At 40.9% G+C, this 23,424-nt stretch overlaps 3 protein-coding genes across 6 annotated transcripts in view; 1 reads left to right on the plus strand and 2 right to left on the minus strand.

Moving 5' to 3' along the window:
- Positions 1-623: 623 nt before the first annotated feature.
- epgn (epithelial mitogen homolog (mouse)) lies at positions 624-2,149 on the minus strand. Its single transcript, XM_073465521.1, has 4 exons — positions 2,091-2,149; positions 1,586-1,706; positions 1,271-1,423; positions 624-880 (listed from the first exon to the last, which is right to left on the minus strand). The coding sequence occupies exons 2-4, from the start codon at positions 1,699-1,701 to the stop codon at positions 826-828; spliced, it is 324 nt and encodes a 107-aa protein (XP_073321622.1). The 5' UTR covers positions 1,702-1,706; positions 2,091-2,149; the 3' UTR covers positions 624-825.
- A 2,026-nt stretch (positions 2,150-4,175) lies between these two features.
- Positions 4,176-15,099, minus strand: mthfd2l (methylenetetrahydrofolate dehydrogenase (NADP+ dependent) 2 like). The gene is made up of 8 exons (XM_073465520.1): positions 14,950-15,099; positions 13,280-13,464; positions 12,959-13,081; positions 12,507-12,659; positions 10,859-10,966; positions 7,294-7,386; positions 4,787-4,912; positions 4,176-4,702 (listed from the first exon to the last, which is right to left on the minus strand). The coding sequence occupies exons 1-8, from the start codon at positions 15,090-15,092 to the stop codon at positions 4,587-4,589; spliced, it is 1,047 nt and encodes a 348-aa protein (XP_073321621.1). The 5' UTR covers positions 15,093-15,099; the 3' UTR covers positions 4,176-4,586.
- A 5,020-nt stretch (positions 15,100-20,119) lies between these two features.
- slc20a2 (solute carrier family 20 member 2) overlaps positions 20,120-23,424 on the plus strand; it is a 44,888-nt gene continuing 41,583 nt past the window's right edge. For 2 of the 4 annotated variants that reach the window (XM_073466736.1, XM_073466737.1), the window contains exon 1: positions 20,553-20,869. The gene's annotated coding sequence lies outside the window, so the exon portion shown is untranslated. Of the gene's footprint in view, positions 20,136-20,552; positions 20,870-21,009; positions 21,029-23,424 lie in introns of those variants that run through there. The other 2 variants (XM_073466735.1, XM_073466739.1) reach the window with 2 other exon arrangements.

Below are 23,424 nucleotides of genomic sequence, written 5' to 3' on the forward strand. Positions count from 1 at the left end.
AATGTAACTAAGTACATTTACTCAAGTACTGTACTTTTGAGGTATTTGTACTTAACTTGACTATTTCCATTTTCTAGCTTCTTTATACTTTCACTCCTCTGCCCTTTGGAGGCAAATATTGTACTTTTACACTACGCTGCACATTTACTTGATTACTTTAGTTACTGGTTACTTTGCAGACTGTGTGCTGAGAGTAGCAGAGTAGCACATTTTAGAAATCAGATTAAAAAGAAAAAAAAAGACATGTATAATTTAAAAAAACATCTATATTTCAATATTATTATATTATATAAATTATATTATGGTATCTCCTGCCAAAATAAAAGCACCTCTTGAGGCCAATTCCTGACCAATTACAATTAAGAAAAAAATCTCCATTATCTCCAATACGATAATGATAACGTGTGTGTGTGTGTGTGTGTTTATCCACCTTTTTACCCACAGAAATTCAGGCAACACAAATATATATATATTTTCATTTATTACAAAAAATTAAATAAATGGAACACTTTAAATACGTTAACTTAATATAAGTTAACTTAAGCTAAGTTAATATTACAATAAATAGTCATATTTGCTCTTCCTCATTCTTTAAAGGACGATGAGGTGATAAGTATCTGATTCTGTTTAACATGACAGGCTCTGACACACTTTAATCTTTGGTTTCTAAATGACTTTGTAAATCATAGTCAATGCGAGGGATTACACAATATGATGAAGTGTTGTGATTTGTTTTTCCAATGAACGATAATACTGAAAATGTTGGTGATAATGATGAAGATGATGATGACGATGATGATGATGATGGAAAGCGAGTTGTAGGGGTCACACTGACGACTCAGACGGCGCCGACTTGATTAGCTGTGCTGATTTTTTACACCTGAAAAAGAAAAATCATCTGGATTAGCACTGTAGTCTTTTTTTATCTTATTATTCTTGATGTGAGTAAAATGCCAAAAAATGTAAACATGTAACTGACTGTAAATATACCAATTTGAAAAGCTCCTTTTTATGATTTAAATGTAAACTTGAAGACTGAGGAGAAAACACCTGAAAATGGGTCATTTTGCTTGAGGTGCGTGGTATGAAGACATCTCAGACAAATATGCCACGACTTGATGAGTGAAAATAATGTAAGAACTTCCCTAAAAGTTCATAGAAATGTTTATCTCAAATGTTCTGAAGCTTTAATTCTCCCTTATTTACATGACATGCCCCTATTCCGTCATACAAGTACACCATTGTGTGGAGAAAGCCTGCAGATACTCACCTCTTGTAGGCGCAGCAGTAAATGATGATGATCAGGACAGAGATGAGCATGGCTACCCCAAAAATGATGGCAATCAGCTGCTCTACCTCAGGCAGAGAGTAAGTGTGGTCAGTGAAGAACATGCAGCGATTCCCACCGTACGAGGACGTGCAGCTGCAGAGAAGACGGGGAAATATGTGAGTGCATTCCAACGGTGAACACGAACCAACATGTGCAACATGTGTAGATATGAAGCAGTGTTTGTACAGAAACACAAGAGGCACAGGGAGCCTGGAGGCCAGACTTTGTTTGTGACAGAGAGATAATGCTTCTTACATGCAAGAAGGTTTGTCACTGTCTTGGGGGAACATGCACGTTCCACCGTTTTCACACCAGTTCGCATATTCGCTTCCACAGGATCTGTGTGAGCGCAGAACCAGAGGTTCCTCCATGCTGCCTGCAGAGAGAACGAGAGAGAGGAGCTGCAATGATCACATTTCAACATGAAAGTATGGAGGGTAAGTTGTGCCATTAAAAAAATCAACTGACTAATTGATAGATGAAGTGAGAATCAATAAATGAATAATTTAACAAGGGTACAAAAATGATGGATAAATGATAAAACAACCAATTATTTGTTGTGTGATGGATTAATTAATAATTGATACTCGTATTCCCAAGACGGATTTCTATGGAGACTCAGAAGTCCTGAAAAATTGTACAACGTGCACAATCTTTAATCTTGTGTGCAAAAGATTATAATCTATCTAACTCAGCTGTCAGTTAAATCAGTGATAAAACACTTCAACGTCTTCAAGCTGAGACAAAACTCTGCACTCACTGTTGTCGGGCTGTGTGGTCGCAGCAGAGTTTGACAGAACTGGGGCTGCTGTGGTCTGCAGCTCGTCAGTCAGCATCGCAGACTGTCCTGCTGTGGTGAGGAGAAGCAGCACTGCCACTGCTGAGAGGAGGGCTGGAAATGACAGAAAATATGAATTTACTGTTAAAATTATTTATTTTGCTGCCTTGTGGGTCTTTTTGCTGCAAGAGTCTTTTTTTACTCTAAAACCTACATTGATGTGATCACAAATCTGAGGAAAAAATGCCTGCAAGTTGGTATAACATCACCAAAACAACACATTTAAACTATTGCTATAATCAAGGACTATTAATGCACCTTCAAACTAATTTAAACTACAAAAATTGACACCACAGAGTAAACTAAACTTACCGTTCTCCAGGTGTGTCTGTCTTTCTGTAAACATCTTGTCTCCTGTTGCTGTGATGTCTGACGTTCTCAGCTCAGTGCTCAGTGCAGTGAGTGTTTCAGCTCTTTGCTCAGCTTATATACCATCTCCCGATCACCGAGAAGATTTTACCAGCCAATCAATCAACCGCAGATTTTCTTTTTTTTTTTAAATGAGAAACATTTCCTTCCAAAAAAATTCATTTGCATCATTTCCTTTTTCTTGCGCGGACTCTCTGCATGCACAGACAGAGTCAAAAGGTTGATGATGGTGCTGGGACCACGTGATTACCCAGAAGCTTTATAAGTGTGGTTTATTCTTTGGAAGCCTCTGAACCCACGTAAACCCTTGGCAGATTGATAGCTTCACTCAAATACCTCCTTTGCTGTTTTAAGAGGTTGCTTCATTGCTGATTACAGATGTTGTGAAAGCCTCAATTTTCTTTACTGGGGTTTTTACAGGAGATTATTTTTTGCTGCCTTTAACTTAACATAACAAGTGAGGACAGGATGTATAGATAAGAATGACAGAGGCACGCATGACAGAAGCTGTGAGGATGAAGTGAAGCATTGTTCAATGGACGGCACCCAAAGAAAGGTCTTCCAGTGTAGAGAAATGTTTCCCACTGGCCAAAGTTATATCTCAGTACAACATACCTGAAAAAGAGCTGTATTATCTTCATTAATGGCTTGTAGAAAATCATTGACACTTGTCTTTTAAGCTACCTTGACTTCGCTGTTCTCTTTGAATGTTAATTATCTTAACAGCTAGACAAACTCTTTGCTTAAAATTGTAAAATAAATTCCCATTCTCCTTTTTCAAGTGATACGTGTGATGAATAAGTGCACATCTGTGTAAAATGAATGTGAGAGTCATAGTTCAACTCTCTAAGTGACTAATCAAAAACAACATATTCACGTTAGTAATAACTAACCACAGGCTAACTTGCTACACATGGGAGACAATCTAGCCAGTGATCAAACTTTCTACAACCTGGCAACCCAAACATTTTTCAATTCCTGTAACTACATCAAGCATTACTGTATTTATTAACCATTACTAAAAAGCATCAATGATAGCTTTTCACTTGTAGGTACGTAAACTGGGATTCGTTTGTTTTCATTTAGTGATTGTGACATCCAGTGTCAGTGATGCTTTTTACAGGAAGAATGCGTGACACATGAAATTCTTCTGGCAGCAAAATCACTTTCTCTGGAAGAATGGGATGAAGAAATTTGATTTATTACCCAGCGGCAGTTCTCCTGGGTGCTATTATACAACGCGTTTGGCAGATCAGGTGGGTGTGAAGCCAGCGAGGGATCATGTTGTGCCTGGAGGTGCTGGTGGTGAGGCGTCCGTTGGTCAGCAGGAATTGGAATGGAAAAACTACTGGAAATATATTGAGATGTACAGTGGTTGTGTTTGCAGATTTGCATTTCACAGATTTCCTTTTAGGTTTTTTAATCAGCAGCATGCTGTGTTGTGCTGTGACAATGTCTCCTTTGATACCAGCAGTCTAATCTGTAAGGTCCGTACTACATGACCTCCAACGTCTATGGTTCAATTTCAGCCAAGGACAATTACCACAGGTCTCGTTCTCTGCAGTGTCGACTGTCCAATGAAGGCAAATGTCAAAAGTGCATCTAGAAATTGGAACAAAAACAACAACTGAGAAAAGATCGTATCGGCACAGCATTGTTTGTTTTTTTATTTAATACTCATTTTCCAGTGAATCTGGATGTTCAAAAATGAACCAAAACAACTTCAGTAGAAAAAATATTAATCTAAATTCTTAAAAAGTGAACTCTGAAATAAATAACTTAAATAAATAAATGAACAAATTCACAATATAAACAAAGTACATATCAAGTAAGTTTCCCAGCAGGTATGAAGTCTTGAGCTTGTGGATTTTTAAATAAAAGTGTGTGAGATGTTTGGCAAACTGTGTGTGTGTGTGTGTGTGTGTGTGTGTGTGTGTGTGTGTGTGTGTGTGTGTGTGTGTGTAAAACTAAGAGAACTGAGGTATGTATGCATATGATATTTTTACTGTTTATCATTCAATAAACTGAGCTGCTTCATCGTGTGTGTGTTTAATGCATCAGTGCATTTCTGGCAGCAGTCACAGTGTTCTTCATCAGCATGGCGACTGTCATCGGGCCCACACCTCCGGGAACAGGTGTGATGAAACCTGCCTTCTGCTTCACTCCTGAAACGCAAACAACGACCAAGACCAGTTTTACAGAAATCTCCCTTTCTGAAAAACCTGTGAAGAAACTTTTTGATTATTTACCCTCGAAGTCCACATCACCGATGAGCCGCAGTTTCCCCGTTTTCGGGTCCTGGATGCGGTTTATGCCCACGTCAATAACAGCCGCACCCTCTTTCACCATATCTGCCGTGATCAGCCCAGGAACACCTACGCACAGAGACCAAGGAAAGCAAATTATCATGGTGGTGAAACCAAGGGACATCATGGCTGGAGTCATCTGTTTGGGGGCCCATGGGGGGCCTCTCATCCTCATTCCTCCCCTTTTCTGTGCGATGTGAACATTAGTCCTGAAGAACTACCTGGCCTTATGTTCTGTAGTAATTTGGGAATGTTTTCCACTCGCACTCTTGGCCATGCCGAGTCAAACCGAGCTGTGCCAACTTGCAATTCCATTACCAGCTTTACAACGCCGAGTTGAGGCGCATGGACCCGCTCCGGAGTGGGGCCAACACACGCCCGCCACACCGACCAAGCCTCAACTCATGTCTGTGCAGAACACCTGAGAGAAATGTGTTTTTAAAGGTTTCTGTGCGTTCAGCTCCCTGTATATTTTGTAGCTTCTTACTGAATCTTTGGGGTTTGAAGTTAAGCTTTTCTCCTGCGTCGCTGTTCCTACTTTCAGATATCTGCTGCATTTTACGGTTTCATTGTGTTTGCTTTCAGCTGTTTCGGGAGTCAAGTTACTGCTGGTTAAAACCCAACCTTTCCTTATTCTTGTGATTCATAAAAAAAGCTTTTAATGACTAAATAACTGATTTCTTTGATAGTAGCCCTACTGTTATGGAAATGCAAATCCCTGCCTCAAAAAAAGAAAAGCTCAAAAAAAGGAAGACAGAAAGACAACTCTTTCAGTGCGGTTTGGTTGGCTGGTTAAAAGGCATCTGCATCCACCATGACATTCCTATCCCAACCACCATACCAGTGTAAATAACCCATATCAGGACAGAGATAAAAGTTCTGCAGGTTCCACTAAGCGTGCTCTCTCGTCTTCTGCGGCGATGCTTGTCTTTTAACAGCTTCTAGAGGAATACCGTGACAATTAGCACTTCACCTCACACTTGTCGTGCATTATGATAGCAGAATAGGATGATACCTCAGCTGACTGTCAACAAGGAACAAATATAATTAAGCCATGTATGTTTATGTTGATAACCACTCCATTTGAAGTGATGTCAATTTGAACTCCTCAGACTGCAATTATAGCTACTCATTAGTGGGAGCAAGTCTGAGTCAAATAACAATTAAGAACCAGATTTAACTTCAGAAAATATCAATGCGCATTTATAGCACACAGACATCAGAGGAGCTCAGTGACACGCTAACCCCAAACTACACCCCGAGTCTAGTGTATGTATGTATACATGCTGCAATTAAATCCCCAACATACACCTAATTTCTACAACTACAACTACACTTCACTCAAATGTGGACTGCTGGGGTTCATTTAATCATATAGCACAGTGTAGACACACTTCCTTTAAGCAGTTGGAGGAAAAGAAACTGACACTCTTAGTCATCAGGAAGAATCCCATTTATTATAAAGGAAATACAACACAGCACCCCCTAAGGCATAACCGGTTACTTAAGAGACTTTCAACAGAAACGCCTACCTGGCATTGATTGATTGTTGCACATTCCAGCTGCCACGGTCCACTATTGTTCTTCACAAAAGTTTAAATCCGTGAAACAGAAACTTCCGTGTTGACTATTTAGATTTGGTCGACATCACTTCAAGTATTGGCAAGAAAGGACTTTCACAATCTCTCCTCCTGGTTGCATTACCAGGCCAGAGAATTCCCTCTACGGTAGTTCCGAGATAATGAAATCACATCCGACACTCGTTTAAAGACTGTATACTTTAGTAACACCATAAAAGGTAGAATCACTTCCCTTAAAGTAAAATTCAGTAAGTTTCATTAAACTGAAGGAAAATAACATGAGTGCACACATTATAAATCATCCTGTTAACAACAAAAGCTAATTCAGTTATTTGAAAATGAAAATGAAAACACTACACTACTCAGATTGTTATAAATGTCCTTTGTTTTGCAAAACTCAAAAAAGAAAAAAATCTGATTAAAAAAAATAATATGGAAGGAAGAAGGATGCACTTCCAAATTACAAATTGATGCTCTACGTTTCGACGCAGTGCAATTAATGGACATTATTTCAGTATTGGTCTTCTACAGCTGAAACACCAAGCCTAACTGATTAATTTCTTAGTTGGTCAAAAAACTAATTGTTTAGGGAATTCTTTTAAGCAAAATTGCCAAACATCCATTGGTTTTAGGTTCTCAGTTGTGAGAATTTGCTGCTTTTCTCTCGTAAACTGAATATCTTAGACTTTTTGACAGTTTTGAAGGCGTCACCTTGAATGTTAAGGAAATAGTGATGGAAATGTTTCACTATTTTCTGACATTTTATAGAGCAAACAATTAACTGAGAAAGGAATCGGCAGATTAATCAATACTCAAAATGATGAGTAAGTTACAGCTGACTCATATGTTGTGAACCTGGGGTGAAATTACCTGCAGCTGCAATGATGATGTCTGCCAGGCTGGTTAGCTCCTTCAGCTGCTCCTTCGGTGTACATCTGTGGGCAATAGTCACCGTGGCATCTCCTGAGAGGAAACAGTGAATTCAATCTGGTGTTGTGTTTGTGTTGTTATTGTATTGGACAAGTTGTGTTTTGATGCTTTGGCAACATTGTTGTAAAACTTTCATGCCAATAAAGCCCCCTTTGAATTGAATTGAATTGAATTGAATTGAATTGAATTCACCTAAATCACAACAAATAATAAATCTCACCTACTTCAAGATGGTTTTGCTTGCCAATGTTTTGAGATAACCGTCTCTGAGATTTCTGCCACATACAATGTGGGTGAATCAAATTTCATATCGGGTGCTTAAAACAGTGAACACGTATTTAAAAAAAACGCAACACAAACGTTGTTACTCAGGATAATTAACAGACAAAACTTTTCAAGCTCTTTTGAAACTTAAGTAGTCACTGTCCCTTTAGAAAACGTCAGCTATTGTCAGAAAAATGTACAAAAATGACATTTTATTAAATTAGACATTAATCTTAAGGGTGAAAGAGCAAAGGCACTCTATCACAAAAAGACCTCTTGTTAAATAAATAAAGTTTATCAACATTTTCAAAACTTGACAATCTTCAGTTTATAAAATGACAGCTGCTATATCATTTACTGCCTCCACACACATGTTAAAGTACCAGGAGCAAGCAGCCCTTTATATGAAAAAAATACTGAAATTAAAGAGGCTATGTTTTATTGTGCTGGAGGTGGGTCGCTGGTTCACGTTAGCTGACATTTCTAAACTGACATTAGCTACTGTTGCTCTCTGTTAGCGGAGAGGCACTGAGACGAGGCATTCGAGAACGTGTATAAAGTCACATCCTTTGGACTCTCGTGGAAAATACCGTCTGTGTCCTTCACAGACGAATCCACAGTCCAGCAGCATTAAATAACTTAAACAAATCGTCCACAGGCTTGTGCAGGCAACCGAGAGAGACAGAGAAGGTCTCATTTTTTCACGTCACATTACAATCCGCTCACATATGACCGGTAAAAAGGAGATTAATATGTAAACTGCTACAAATTGTAACAAAGAGCGCCTTTAAAGCTCTAAAGCTTTAAAAGGTAACATTTAAACTCGGACCTGTTGATGAATCTCTACATCTTCATGATTTTGCATCTCGATGATTTACTAAAACTGCATAATTTGATCTGTTAATTTTCACAAGAGTGAGCGAGAAAGTTGATCCAATCTAATATTGACCCTACTACTACTACCTTTAACTGCACGTTTGTTTCATTTGATTTATCTGTCTGACACAGCTCAGGAGGTGACAGTGAGTGATGTACATTCAGTCTGCAGGAGATAGTGTTAAAAAGAAAAGTGTAGAAGTTTTTACGAGCCTGTGAAAAACAGCTCGGGGTATCTAATTTCTTAGTGCTGCGAGCAGTACAAACAAAATTCCATCCCCGTCCACTGGATTGAGTTGGCAGCACAAGATTCAGAGGAAGATATCTCAAAAAGAAAGCACATATAATCTAAACTATCTGCACGCCTCAGTAGCACACGGCTTAAACAGAAATTAAAGAAAAAAACGTGTGTATTTGTATAATGCGTGTGTTTAATATATTACTTATTAAACAACAGTGATACATCCTCCACCGCACTACATGGCAGTCACCGGCGGGTTAATGAGACTTTACGTAGTGAGTAATTACACAATTAGGGAAAGCAACATTATGAAAGTAATCCTAATCTTATCTAAGATGGGTAAGGACATCCTGCATAGTCATAACCGTGACCAGGAGTACAGGTGTGGAGCGGGTAAAAAAAGAGAGAATCACACAACAAGGGCTGCAAGGAAGATAAGAATGAAAGGGAAGGAGAGGCAAGTTAAAGCACGTCACACCTCCAGGTCACATACCTAATGGGTCGTGTGTGTGTGTGTGGGCGAGGGGGGAAGAGGACTGACCTCAAAATGAAACATTCAAATCTCACAAAATTGGATTCAAACATCTTTTTCTTTCGGATATTTTGCAGCTTGGCGGAGTGTTTTTGTTATATTCGTTATTATATGTTAACAGTTATAAGAGGTGGCTTGCTTTTGGCTTTATCATCTTTGTAACCTTGTCACTGTGTGTTCGTGCACACTCAGTTTATGTCTCACACAGTTTCATCTTTCAAAGAATACTAGAGTCTAACAGCATAAGAAATCATACTTGTTGGGCTTTGTTACAAATCCAAGTTCAACAAGTTTTAAGATTTTGACATGATTTCACTTGTTGGGTTTCCAGTTTAAATAAAATGAATGATGGAAAGTGTGAGTAAGACATGACTGTCAGATATTATCAGGTTAAACTGGTTTTGTAAATAGTAAATTATTCAAATCTGATGGTAGCTTCAAAGGGAACCTGGGTACACTGTGTACACAAGCTTATAAGCTTTAACACTGCAAGTTGGCGGTTTTAAAAACTAAATTTAGCATTTCTTTTTTTTCCCTCAAATGAGTTCCTTTAAAGCAACACTAAGTAACTTTTAAAGCCGTTCTGGAGAGAGATAGTTGATTGTTGATTCTAATTCCCAGGATGTCAAATACTGACATTTTGGGTAGGTAAAAAATAGAGAAAATAAGAAAAAACAGGCAGAGAGCTGCCGGATCTCTAAGACGCCTCTTCTCCCCATTGGAGTCTCCTTCTCAGTTTCCGTCTTGTTACGTCTTGAACGTCGCTCCATCTTGCTACGTCTACCATGCGTGATATACACTGAAATGGGTCTTATGATGTTGGGAAGGCAGCGTGACGCAAAATAAAAATAATTGATAAAGTACCGAGCATTTTGAAAATGTAAAGAGTAGAAAGTACAGATATTTGTGTTAAAATCTAGGGAGTAAAAGTAAAAAGTTATAAAAATAAATACTCAAGTAAAGTACAGATACCTGAAAAATCTCCGTAAGTATTTGTACTTATGGAGATATTTTCACGACTCCTTTATAAAAATTTTATATAAGAAATTGTTGCATACAGCTGCTGCTGAGTTGTTACCACCTTTGTGCATATCTGACCTGTCATACAGCTATACCTTTGACAGGTGAAACATATCGTGTTGCTTCATATTAACAGCAAATTCCATTCTATGCCTTTCCAAATCCCCTCCCTTCTTCCTACACCCTTATAAGGACAGTCGATCCATCCGCTAACAGTGCACAATGCCAAAAGTCTCGCCCAGTTTGGCCCTTTCCTTCACACTCCCTGGTTTTTTCCTCTTTGATCTCTTCCAGCAGGACGTGCATCAGCATTTATTGTTTCATTAAAAAAGGTGGGAGTCAATGAAGCATTCATTTGTGGGTCACATCCTGACCAAAGCTGCAAGTATCAAATATCTTCCAGGAAAAGTCAAGGTGGCGCAACATCATTTACGTACAAAGAGCAGCACTCTGATCATTTTAAAATGCTGACTCGCCTGCACACACACAGATAGACACAGACACACACAGACACACACACACACACACACACACACACACACACACACACACACACACACACACACTCTTACCCCCGGGGCGTTCATGGTTGCGATCGGTGTGCAGCAACATTGCAATGGGCATTCCAACATTTTTGGAGCGACCGGCGACCAGCACGTTCTTTCCCACGGTCTCAATACCTGCACACATTTTTCAGAGGAACATACTTGAGATATATTTTGCTTGATTGACTGTACTGATCAACTGAGACAAAGGAGAACTTAAGCCTCCAAGGAGCAAAATCGTTTGTTAACCACAAAATACTGAAAATTTACATAAATGTCACAGAGAGCCTGGGGCTGTGTTTCACCTTTGGCTGATCACACAGGTATGTGGAGGGAGGTGATTCTGCCAGCTGCACCACAGCCTGGCACCGCCGTGTCGCGCCAGTGACATTTACCACATCTATTGTCAGCCGACACATCAGTCATTACAGTGAATTATAGTGGGAGGACAGGTATGTAAATAGCAGGGCCATATCTCAGTTAGCTGATGAAGTCTGTATTAAATATATGAATTTTGTGCAGTCCTGTTGTCAGTTAGTAATCAGTCAATGTAACCTGAACTGAAAAGTGATCATCTATGTGGACTTTATTCATTTATATAAATATTCGGTACAGCAGGGAGAAAATGTGTATTATAACACTTTACAACCCCCCAGAATGCATCCAAAGCCACTTCAACACTGTTTGGTGTGGCAACTGCAAAAATTCTCTGATAGCAGCTGATGGTGAATATAGTCGTCAGGGTCCCTCGCTCATGCATAGAGGGCCCGTATCATGATCATTATTAACACTGCATCCAAAAAACATTTTCATAGAGCCTTCCCACACTGTACTGACTCTTTATCTCCACATCCTGGAAGGGAGTAAAAAGTCATCTAAACTTTTACTGACAGACTGTGTAAAAACTTTTTCCCTCTGCAGTCAGGACTCTCAGCGACCATGACTGCTCGTACCAAATCATCAGTTTGATTGACGGCTTAGCTCTGCTCGTACACGACCAACAGCGCCCTCTGCCTGGTTTGTAAAGCAACAAATGTCAGTTTGTTCTGTACACACGCCATCTATTGCATGCCCTGATAGATCCCTCGTCTGTGGCTTTTCCTGAGGTTTCTTCCATATTCTTCCCCTGTTAAAAAGGGATTTTTTTTTGGGGGGGGGGACTTTTTCCTTAGTCAAATCGAGGGTCTAAGAACAGAAGATGCAGTTCACTGTACAGACTGTAAAGCCCATTGAGGCGATGTGATTGAGATTTTGGGCTATTTAAATAAACCTGACTTGACCTTGTCGGTGGGTAAATGATTGCTAGGCGCCATCTACTGGGCCAGACGTGAACAGAAAGCAGCGCCGTCTCCACAGTTGACTTTTAAAAATATTGTAACTGAAGATAAAACATGTGCTGAGGTTTGATAAGTAAAATATGAACACAGTATACGTTACAGAGCCAAGTTATGCTAACAGGGCTGAAATACAACTTGCACTTTTGGGATGTGTTCTCTATTGAGTAATATATGAACTGGCTTAATTAAATTAATAATACCAGACCAAACTAAAGTAGCGATAAAGACAAAAGTTACAGGTTACACTAATAACGACATTATATCTAATTCAATTCAAGAGATCTCCAGTGTCCCCTTCAGGATAAGCCAAGGAGCAGAATAGGTTTTTTATAGTTTACCTGCTCTTTTGATGATCTCCCACACAGCTGCAGGAGTTGCAGGCACCATGGATCTCTGGTCCAGACACAGCTTACCGATATTCACAATATGGAAGCCGTCCACATCCTTCTCTGGAGCGATGGCGTTACATACTGCTCGCTCGTTGATGTGCTCTACAGAGGCGAGGGAGAATGACAGATACTCAATGATATTACATATAAAAATGTGTACATAATATCTATTATAATAATAATATTAGATCATTATTATATAACACAAACCAGCCAATTGTTGACCACCACTTCATAGAGTATGTTGATGTTTTGAATATTGCCAGTCATGTAAGGAACAATAACTATAGACGAGCTACATAAATGCGATCACTGTATATTGAACTGTACAGACCAGCTCATTTGTTTAACTTTGATGTCAGTGAGGGAAACTCGCGTGCAGCTGTGACGCCTGTGTTTACCGGGAAGTGGCAGCTGCACCAACAGGCCGCTGACCCTCCAGTCACGGTTCATCTTGTCAATCAGCTCCAGCAGCTCCTCCTGGGAGACCGAGCTCGGCCGCACCACTGTGTCACTGGAAATCCCTGGAGAGCACACACACATCCCACACACTCCATGTTCAAACTGTTGCCATAAACATTACATTAAACGTGTTTATCCGTGCATTTGTATGCATGCGTAAAATGTGAAATGCGTTAGGTAGATTGATGTGATGGTCACTGATCTGCATGACACACATTATGCATACAGTGTTAAGAATGCATGCAAAGCTCATGTCTGACCCAGGATGCTGGCTGCCCGGGTCTTGTTCTTAACATAGGTACGACTGGCTGGGTCGTCCCCCACTAAGACCACTCCCAAGTGGGGTCTCATGTTGCCCTGAGCGACCAGCTCCTCCACATCACGCTGGATTTCTCTGTGGAGCTGACGAGCCAACTCTGTCCCCGAAATCACCACAGCCGGGTGTCTGGAGGGGTAAATCATAAAGGCATGAATAAGTGCACATACACAGCTCACACATCACAAACAAGCATAACACCAAAAAGACATCTGACATATTATTTCAAATAAAGCTTGGACAATTAGTCGATTGATAGTAATCTAATCAGCAACACTTTTATTAAGTGATGAAGTTCAGTCATTTTGAACGAAACATGCCACTGGTTCTTACTTCTCAGATGTGAAATCTTCAATCATCAAATTCATAAAAAATGAAAAAAATAGCCAAACACACTAATACTCATGTTACCACCACTGCATCATCTGTGAAGTTTGAATGTCACACTTGATTATGTGAACCGTATTTTCATTATCCACATCTGGTACATCATTATGAATCTCTGCCTTTTTTGCCTTTTGTAAAACTATGTTTTTTTGTTTGTTTGACATCAGTTGTTTGTTACACAGATGACATCACAGCAGAATGGCAGGGCGAAAAGGACAAGAACAACATCACGGTGAAATTCAAGTTCACGGGTTCATCAGTTGCACTTTTAAACATCATATACTATAGATATAAGAGCCTGTGTTGTATTGTTTTCATTGAAACAGCTGTGCCTAATACTGTATGCCTCTGTCCAGTTCGCTGTCAGATTGTTAGCAAAATAAAGAGCTGTAAATGTCTGTCATTCCTATTATCAGGCTGCGGAGTGACCGACTGTGGACCGCAAAGAAGGCTACAAAATGACCGTAGAGTCAATATATTCGTCTGGACGCTGTCTGGACAATAACAGACATGCGCAGCTTGTCGCAAAGGGGTTTTACCTTCATTTTTGGTAACTATACGCATTACTTTTCTCAGTAGGTATCACAGTACAGTAACTAGTTACTTTTAAAAGTACTGTTACCCATCACTGGTTACTTGTGACTTGGACCAAATGTCTGCCATCGCGAGTCCAACAGCGGTTTCGGGAGTGCAATACCAGACCAGTGGACTGCTTTTGAAAACCTGGCGCATACATTACCCACAATCCACCTCGAGTGACATCACTGGAGGCAGTTTATCAGATTACGTGCAGCTTCCAGAGCCACAAAAGGGCTTCATACTACTTTTTTTCACGTATGCAGCAGTACTCCACAAGACACGTACCCTTCACTACACCCGGCTGTGTAAAAGTGGTGCAGTCACCCTTTAAGACGCTTAAACGAGTGCTAGGTGAGCGCTAGCTAACCGCGCTCAGACGTTTGGCTACAACCGGCGTTACGCAACACGGAGCCGTTAACCGACAGCATGGCCGCGGTTACCGGACCTGCAGTTGACCTCTCGGCTACAGGGACGTCCAGCAAAGCGTCCCTCTCCGCCATGAACGGTGAGCCCCCGCTGCCAATCACCGTCCTCCGACACGTGACGGCACACACACGCCCTCACCGGCGGATGAAAGCGTCGCTCGTCCCTCCGCTAAAGTAAAACGCCGGACATTTAACGGAGGAGAGCGGCGGTGTTTCCGTTTACCTCGTCGCCGTCTGGTGCAGGTGTCTCCGCTGACTCTCGCATTTTCTGTGCGTCCGCAGTTTGGCCCGGCAGCAGTGATGGTGTAACGTTAACGGGCTACAAATCCTGAAGGAGGAGCGTAGCGGTGAAACAGAGGCCGCCATGTTTGTATGTGTGTGTGTGTGTGCGTAGTGCGTGCGTGCGCGAGAGGGAGAATGGAAGAGGGGGGGTGGGGGGGGGGCCTCAGCGTGCAGACACCACAGCTGATGGATGACAGGCTGAGCTGCACACGCTGCACATACTGAACATAGCCTGGCTCATTGTGGTGCAGAGGGGACATGCTTGTGACTGATCACAGGTTCACTGTTCATTGTGTGATCTGAATAACACGACAATGAGCTCCTGAGAAAAAGGGCTGCAGGGAGCACGCAACAACAATCAAACACATCCAGAATCAGAATCAGAATCAGAATCAGAACTGCTTTTTTTCAGCTCGTATAACATCAATCAGTCAGTCAGACTTTATTCAAACAAATCAAAATGCAGTTCCCAAGTGCTTTACAAGTGATTGGTTTAGAGACCAATGCACACCAATTGCAATAAAATGTTTTGTACGTATATTTATTTGTATTCTCCTTGTTGGATGTCCTTATGTAGCTTTATTTTTGTTTATATTTGTTTTGTATGTGCTACTGCTGGTTTATCTGAATTCTTTGTCAACTGTTGTCTTTTCAATAAAAAGTAAATATATATATATATATATATATATATATATATATATATATATATATACATATATATATTTGTATATATATACATATATATATATACATATATATATATACATATATATATATATATATATATATATATATATATATATATATATATATATATATATATATATATATAATATAAATAGGAGGCTACCACCAGCAGCCAGTTAGCTTAGCTTAACATAAAACAGTGGTTTCACTCTCCTAAGGTAACAAAATCATCCTAACAGCATCTCTAAAACTCACCGATTAGCTCAGGAAGTCACTGAGCCCAGCCAGAAAATAGTCTGGTAGGCTACATAACCCCAAAAACCACAAACTGTTTTGTACAGAATAAAGAATCCAACATATCAGTTTGATATACACCGATCAGCCACAACATTAAAACCACTGACAGGTGACGTGAATAACATTGATCATCTCATCACAATGCGATGTTCTGCTGGGAAACCTTGAGTGCTGGTATTCATGTGAATGCCACTTGACATGCACCACCCATCCAAACACTGTTTTGGACCAAGTGCACCCCCTCATCACAACAACACTACCCGATGGCAGTGGCCCCCCAGCAGGACAATGTGCCCTGACACACAAATTCAAGATATAAGTGTTAAAATATCACTTTGGTAAAAGTGAAAGTCACCGGTACAAATAGTACCTGAGTAAAAGTCTTAAAGTATCTGATTTTAATGTACTTAAGTATCGAAAGTAATTTTCTAGCAAAGAATGAAGTACAGTACTTGAATACATGTACATTATTTTACATTCCATCACTGATATTAAGTGACATTTAGACAATGAATTATTTCATATTTGGGTTTCTATTTCACAACAGCAGATTGAAGAATAAATCAAAGTTTGGCCACATAAATATTTCACTTGACAGCCAAGATGAAAAGCAGTGAGTGTGACTGCTATATCCTGATTCACCACAAGATGGCAGCAAATATTTGTTGCATTAAGGTCTATTTAGAAATGCTGGAATTTAATTAGGGAAAATGAGCGTCAGGTGCCCACTCAGAATATAATGTACAAATCATGAACAGAACATCTAGAGTGAATGATTCAACAGAACAAACAGGAGGAGAAATAACCTGGATTTGTGGCCCAAAGTGTGCTGGTTTGACCGAGTGAACAACATGTCATGCCATTAATGCCTGTCTCCTAGAGATTACATTAATATGCCACAAAGAGAAAGGTGCTTTATAGATGCTCAGGCAGGTGCATAGAAAGCACATGACCCTGACATTTGGCCCTTTCATATCCTGTCTCATGCTTTAACACTTTTTCAATATTTTATCAAGACCACAATCTTTTCCCCATCCTGAGATAAGTTTTAGTTTTCTCAACAGAAGCATAACAAACAGAAAAGTCGACAACATTATCAGCACGTAATATGTCATATGCCTAGTCATCGCACATGAAATGCTATTATACAGCTGATAATAAGCCACATGTGAATTCACAGTAGTTACTTCACATGATTTCTTACATCTAGCAGGAAAGTCTAGTGTCTGTATCTTGTTAATTTACATCTCTGAACTACTTGTGCCAACATGCAGATCGTCCCGACTGTGAAAAAGGCTCCATATATGATAAACTTGTCAGGGGAGCTTAAAAAACAGATTAATTCTCACTCATCACGTGGCCGGAAAGAAATACTGATGTTGCTCTGTGTCTCTACGGTGATAACATGTCAGTGTTGTGTGTTTTCATTTCGTTGTGCTGCAGTTCACACAGCTCGTGAGCCAGCAAAACTCACGTTGAGCCATCTATCTTTACAATCACCTTTGTAAGCAACATATATGTACAGCAGCTGACACTATGGTAACGGTACCGGTGAGGACGAGACAGTCTTAGTGCAGGTTATGTAATTGGATTCCAGCATATGGGTGTTAAAAAGTCATAGAGGAGTAAAGTTAGGACAATTTGTACAGAAAGGCATTAAAGGAAGAGAGAGTGAAGAAGAAAACTTTAACGCATCTTAAACAAAAATACAGTCTTCGTGTATGTAGCTTGGCATGTGAAACACCACTATTCTGAATCATGAAGCTTATGACACATTTAGAGTAAAGGTTTGTTTGAGGAGGTGGGAGTGTATTCAGAAAATGTGGTAAACACCCCTCCCAACCAGGCCTGCCTTGACACGAGACTAACAGAGAATGTACGCTTTATCCTGTGTGACAAAAGCAAAGCTGCAGTTTACCTTATTAATGGCTTTTACATACGAGGTCTGTTTGCCAATCTATAGGTTCATTTCGTAACTCCGAAAGCACGTCTTTGAGAAGCACGTCTTTGAGAAACACGTCTTTGAGAAACACGTCTTTGAGAAACATGTCTGTTGAAGATGATATATGCCAGGGAAAGATCAAATGATGTACATCTGATTGTCACTGAGAACATAGTAACATCAACAACAACCATATTTCAAATATTCTGGTCCAGTGATTGTTTATTGTAACAACACAGACCGTAAAATAAATTGTGCAGTTGCCAAACGAAACTCAGCTTGGTATGAGAACGCTCCTGGAAAGCGAGAACAAAGAGGATCAATTTCCTGTAACTGTGACGAAGCTGTGATATTTCTTGCGCGGCTGTTAAAGAGCAGACAGAACATCTGAGGCACCGAAAAGTGTTCGGTTCTGATCAGGGCTGCTACACTTGAGAGACAAAACAGGAGGACAACTTTGAGGAGGAGATCACAGATGAGACCTGGGAATCATCATCCATTGAGATGATCCACACCAACCTCCACGTGAGTCAGACGCAGTGACGTCCAGCTGCGTCTTTCCACAAGCAGTCTCGCCATCTTCATCCAGAATTTGATCCAGCCCTGTCATCGGTGTAACCAATCCCCTCAAATCCTCATTCAATCACTCTGGTCTCGTGCAAGTTTAAACCGGTTCTGGGATCAGGTTTATGAACATGTGGTCTTATATAGTTGTGTCATACAACTTTGTGCGTATGTGTTGGACGTATGATATTGTAGCCTTCTCGTTGCTTTGAAGAAGACGTCTCATTCTTTACAATTAGAAACCTAGCCCTCCTCCTGAACATATCTGCTGGGTAGTGATCATCTGAAGCTGAGTGGGCTTTAAGAGACAGCTCAGGGCTTGATTAATGAACGAAAGTATGGAAGCAATTCCTGGTCTTCTGTGATAAATGTCCATACTAATAGAAGTCCAGCCTTGAACTGATAACCACAACTTTGTTTTGTTTTGTTTTGTTTTATTGGTTTACACATACAAAATAATACAGATTAATACACACATGAGCAACAAAAGATGGGATGGAGAGGTGCAAAAAACCCTCAGGTTGGGCCTGACCTGGGCACTCTCAGACTACATTAGTCCATTAAAAAAGAGAAAAATTAAAAAATTAAATTAAATTTGCGTGATTAGAAATCGTGTATTGATTATTGTAATGGTGTAATATGGTTTAGGATTATCGGGTTGTTGACAAACCTCTGTAAGTTAAACCACACTGTAACTGAGATGTTGGACAGATGCTTGAGTTTCATTGTAGAGTCTGTTGTTTAATGTCAGGATTATTATGGCTCTCTGACATTGTGTTTTTCTGCTTGTGAGCGTTGGTCAGTCCTTCAGGGGATGAACTTATATATAAATGCTCGAAAACCTTTTAATAACTTCTATTTTATCCTCAGAGGGGTGAGCATTAAAAGAGCTCTGTCACTTCTGAAAATCTGCTCTCAGACCCTTACAAGACGTCACAGGATTATAATGACAGGAAAAGCCCCATTGGAGTGAATGTAAGCTGAGTTGGCCAACAGGCTGAATAACTGTTTTGGTGCCGTCTGGCGAAATGTGGCAAAGGTTTTATTAAAACATTTTACACAACTGTTGAGTCCAGTGTGGAATAAAATAATAAGGTGGCTAGGCGTGGGTGAAAGTCAGCGAGGAGTCAGTTGTTCCGCCCTAACCACCGACTGGGGAGTCGTGTCTCAACAAGACGCAGCATTTATAAAGTTCAAAAGGGGAATTATTTTTCAGATCACACACACAACAGGACTCCAACATGGACACAAATATTTCATTTTTAACCTGTGGATTTTTCCATTAAATTATGAAGGAAATTAAGGTGAAAACTGCTAATTTATTTATTTATTTTGAATTATTCACACATGTTAATGCCTCAGACTAACCTACCTTTGCTCTCTATATGCTGTAACGTATATCCTACAGCTGAAGCCGGTTTAATTACCCTCCGAGCGACCCCTCCTCCTCCTCCTCCCTCCCCTCTCTCCCACCCACTGTTGTTGACTGGCTGCGCCGGTTACGTAACACATTTATGCCTTGCGCACGTGGCCACAGCCATAATAGACGGGCAACATTTTGACGGATTAAACATTACCACCGACCCAGTGATCACAGCCTTCACACGCGAGCCACGTCTCTACCTTCTGGGGGCGAGGTCAGGGCACGATCTGGTCAAGTACACCCTTTATTGTTGAGTCGCCATAACGATAATGATCCACGATGAGGGCTGGCTGTTGTGTGGCGGAGGGGGAGCTGTGTGTTTGCTCCTGACTAGATCTGGAGGTGCACTCAGGTTGTCTTTTATTTGATTGCTGAAAGACATTTAAAGCAAAAGTTGCGAACTGGGAATAAATATCCATGAAGGAAAATACGGAGACCAGTTGGATATATTTTTACGCAAATAGTGCTATTAAATGCCCCCCCCCCCCCTCCCTCCTCTCCCCCCTATATGGTCTCAGCATGCCCTCAGCAGACTGACCACTACCCCCCCCCCCCCCTCTCTCTCTCTCTCTCTCCCTCTCTCTCTCTCTCCTTCCCTGTCTCACGCTACCCTCCTCCTCCTCCTCCTCCTTCATCCCCTAGCTGTCATCCCAAGCAGCGTTGAGACGACGGCTCAATCCCTAAACGCCCGGATGAGAGCAGCAGCAGCAGCGGCGGCAGCAGCAGGCGACATTCAGGGCAACATGGTCGCATAGAGTCCTGCCGAGTCGAGGAGGCGCAGACCCACAGCCATTGACGGGACGACACGGCCCTCTGCTGGAATCCGTGACATTTTCGACGCAGCCCACGGAGGAGCGCTGCTTCTGGGAAACATACAGGCAGAGATATAGAGGCGCGGAGGCGGAGAGGAGCGGCACGTTTCCCCCCTTGTGGTGTCCTATTTCGTTGGTGAGTACATTTTGTCTGGCTTGCCCCTGTCTTCTCCCACCACCAACCCCCTCCTCTTTTTTTTTTTTTTTTACAATCTTCTTCAGTCACTTTTCCTCACGCATTTCCTTTGCGGTGAGCTGTCTGTGCGGGGCTGCATTCGGAGGAGGAACGGGCCTGGTAAGTGTGCGCGTAAAATGAGACATGTCCGTGCGTTTTTAAAAAAAAAAATCATTTTTCAAATGAGCTGCTCCCGGACACGCAGTCTCCTGACTCGTATTAACGCATTTTTTTTTGACAGGAATCACCGGAACATGTTGCGTTTCGCGTTGTGTGCTCGCGATATTGTTGCCACCGCACGCACGCCAGCACGCACACTGAGTGAGTGAATGGAGCTGCTACACGTGTGCGTGTGTGTGTGTGTGTGTGACTTCACATCCGATAGAGAACCACAATAGCAGTGATTCAGACGGGCTGTCTGCTGGTGTGTTCACCGGTCTGAGCCAGTGTGGGAAACTGGGAAAAGCCAAGAAACGGCGAGCACTTGGCCCGCAGCGCCGCTTCCAACGAGGCTTTAATTACTTTGCTGTTAATCACGCGAGTTCATTTCACTCTGTTGAGCTTTACTGTTTGACGACAAGGCGGGTCGACGACTGAGCATGCGCACTGTGCGCTGCCACTGCCGCTCCATTGCCCAATAACAATAAGAAGTTGGGACAAGCCCTGTCCCAAACATCTCACAAGTGGCCCCAGGTCACTTCCCGGCTCTCCTTCACCAGCTTCAGGCTTTTGTTGTCTACCCTCATGTTTGACTGGATGGTTTAATTGTTTCAGGCAGACAGGCAGCACAGGGAAATGATAATATATATAATAATAATATGATCTGCTCACCTGCAGCAGCAAGCCAGGGGGTTACTGTGCCACACAATATGTTCCAGGCTCCACCAGCTTCCTCTGCCACGCTGAGAGATAACTATTTTCCGACAACAAAAATCTCAAACACTGGAACATACACACTGTCAACATGGAGGGAAGGAAAGAATAACAGGAACTGCCTTCAAAATAAGTGTTTTACTGGAGTGGAAGGAGAAATACAGCACTGTAAATAATAATGATAATAAACTTTGTTTCTATAGCACCTTTTGAAAAACAAAGTGACAAGGTGTTTCACAGAATGTAGTACCATACAGTTCAAGTAAAATACCCAATACAGACAAAATATTATTCTTATTATTACCGATGCGTTATTGTGGGAGCAACATGTTACTGTGGCAGCTGATTTTAACAACTTACTAACACTGTTTGAGTAATTTAATGTTTAATCATGTATTATATTGTGTAAACTCTTTGTTTATTTATGTAAAATCTTAATTTGTAAATAACTTAACTATAGGCAAATAAATGCATTTTGTAAAAGCACAATATGTCCCTCTAAAATGGGTTGGAGTAGAAGTATTAAGTATGGAAATGGTAAATAATTAAATAAAGCACAGGTACCTCAAAATTGTTCTTAAGCACAGTATCAAAAGAAACGTACTTAGTTGCCTTTCACTGTAGTGCCGACCCTACAAAGTTAAAGTTTATCAGGCTCCAGAGCGCGACTATTTTGTACGTACGTAAGTGCAACTAAAAGTTTTCATTGCTCCTGAAATCCAGCAAAAACTTTCAACGTCAGCCCTCATCAAGGAAAACCACTTAACTGCACCGTATTCCTGTTGATAATCACTTACTTAATATGTGGGGAAATTCAATTAAAATGTGTTATTGGGTGCACCTGAGCGATGAGCTGGTGCTCCTAAATGAAAAAGTTAGGCGCACCACTGCAACCAGTGTGACAAGTCAGTCTGGAGCCCTGGTACAGTGAGTATTTATTATGTGGTTATTGTCATTGGATGGGTGCATATCATCATGTGTTTCTTTTATCTAAGCTACAATCTGTCAAACTCAGTCTTCATCTCTTATTCTTTATGCTACACCTACCCTACGCTCATGACATCTTATCCTATGGCTCACATAGGCAGGGGAAGCTCCCAGCGTTCCTGCAGCCAGTATGTGGTCTGTGAGTTAATGATTAATCTGCATATTACGATAAGAAAGAAGAAAACTGCCGGGGTCTGCCACTACCTCTCATGTTTTTCTTTTTTTATTCTCTTGAAAATGTAACATAGGTGCTTTTACACAGCAGGGGCTCGTAAACAGAAACACACTGATTGCTCTATCTAGTCTAGCCATAAAGGTTGTAGGACAGATATGAAAGCGTATAATGATAAGATACACTGATTAATGACTTCCCTATTTTTTACACACCTTGTCTACTTTATCCTAACATATGAGGGCACGGTCTGGGGCCTCTGTTGACCACCGTCTCTGATAAGGAGCATGTCGCCAGCCTCTCCCACTTGTACATTGTTAAAGAACATACCCACCTGTCTGTGAAGTGTGCTTAAGTGATAATTAAATGGCGCAGGAATTTATTTGCTGCTCCTCAAGTTCCTGCACCCACACAGTTAAATTTTTAATTTGCTAAAGCATTTGCTAAAGAAACCGGCTTTCCAAGAAACATTCAAGTTAAACTT

This window comes from Pagrus major, chromosome 5 (assembly GCF_040436345.1).
Source record: "Pagrus major chromosome 5, Pma_NU_1.0".
In the NCBI taxonomy this organism is placed as follows: Eukaryota; Metazoa; Chordata; class Actinopteri; order Spariformes; family Sparidae; genus Pagrus; species Pagrus major.

What these genes read in the sequence shown, in the direction of transcription:
- epgn (XM_073465521.1), bottom strand. Translation starts at nt 1,701, where the DNA reads ATGGAGGAACCTCTGGTTCTGCGCTCACACAGATCCTGTGGAAGCGAA. An exon ending in AGTGACAAACCTTCTTGCAT is followed by an intron (nt 1,424 to 1,585) that starts GTAAGAAGCATT and finishes TCTTCTCTGCAG; the next exon opens with CTGCACGTCCTCGTACGGTG. An exon ending in TACTGCTGCGCCTACAAGAG is followed by an intron (nt 881 to 1,270) that starts GTGAGTATCTGC and finishes TTTCTTTTTCAG; the next exon opens with GTGTAAAAAATCAGCACAGC.
- mthfd2l (XM_073465520.1), bottom strand. Translation starts at nt 15,092, where the DNA reads ATGGCGGCCTCTGTTTCACCGCTACGCTCCTCCTTCAGGATTTGTAGC. An exon ending in GGTGCAGCTGCCACTTCCCG is followed by an intron (nt 12,660 to 12,958) that starts GTAAACACAGGC and finishes TCGCCTCTGTAG; the next exon opens with AGCACATCAACGAGCGAGCA. An exon ending in CAACCATGAACGCCCCGGGG is followed by an intron (nt 7,387 to 10,858) that starts GTAAGAGTGTGT and finishes GTTTCCTCTCAG; the next exon opens with GAGATGCCACGGTGACTATT.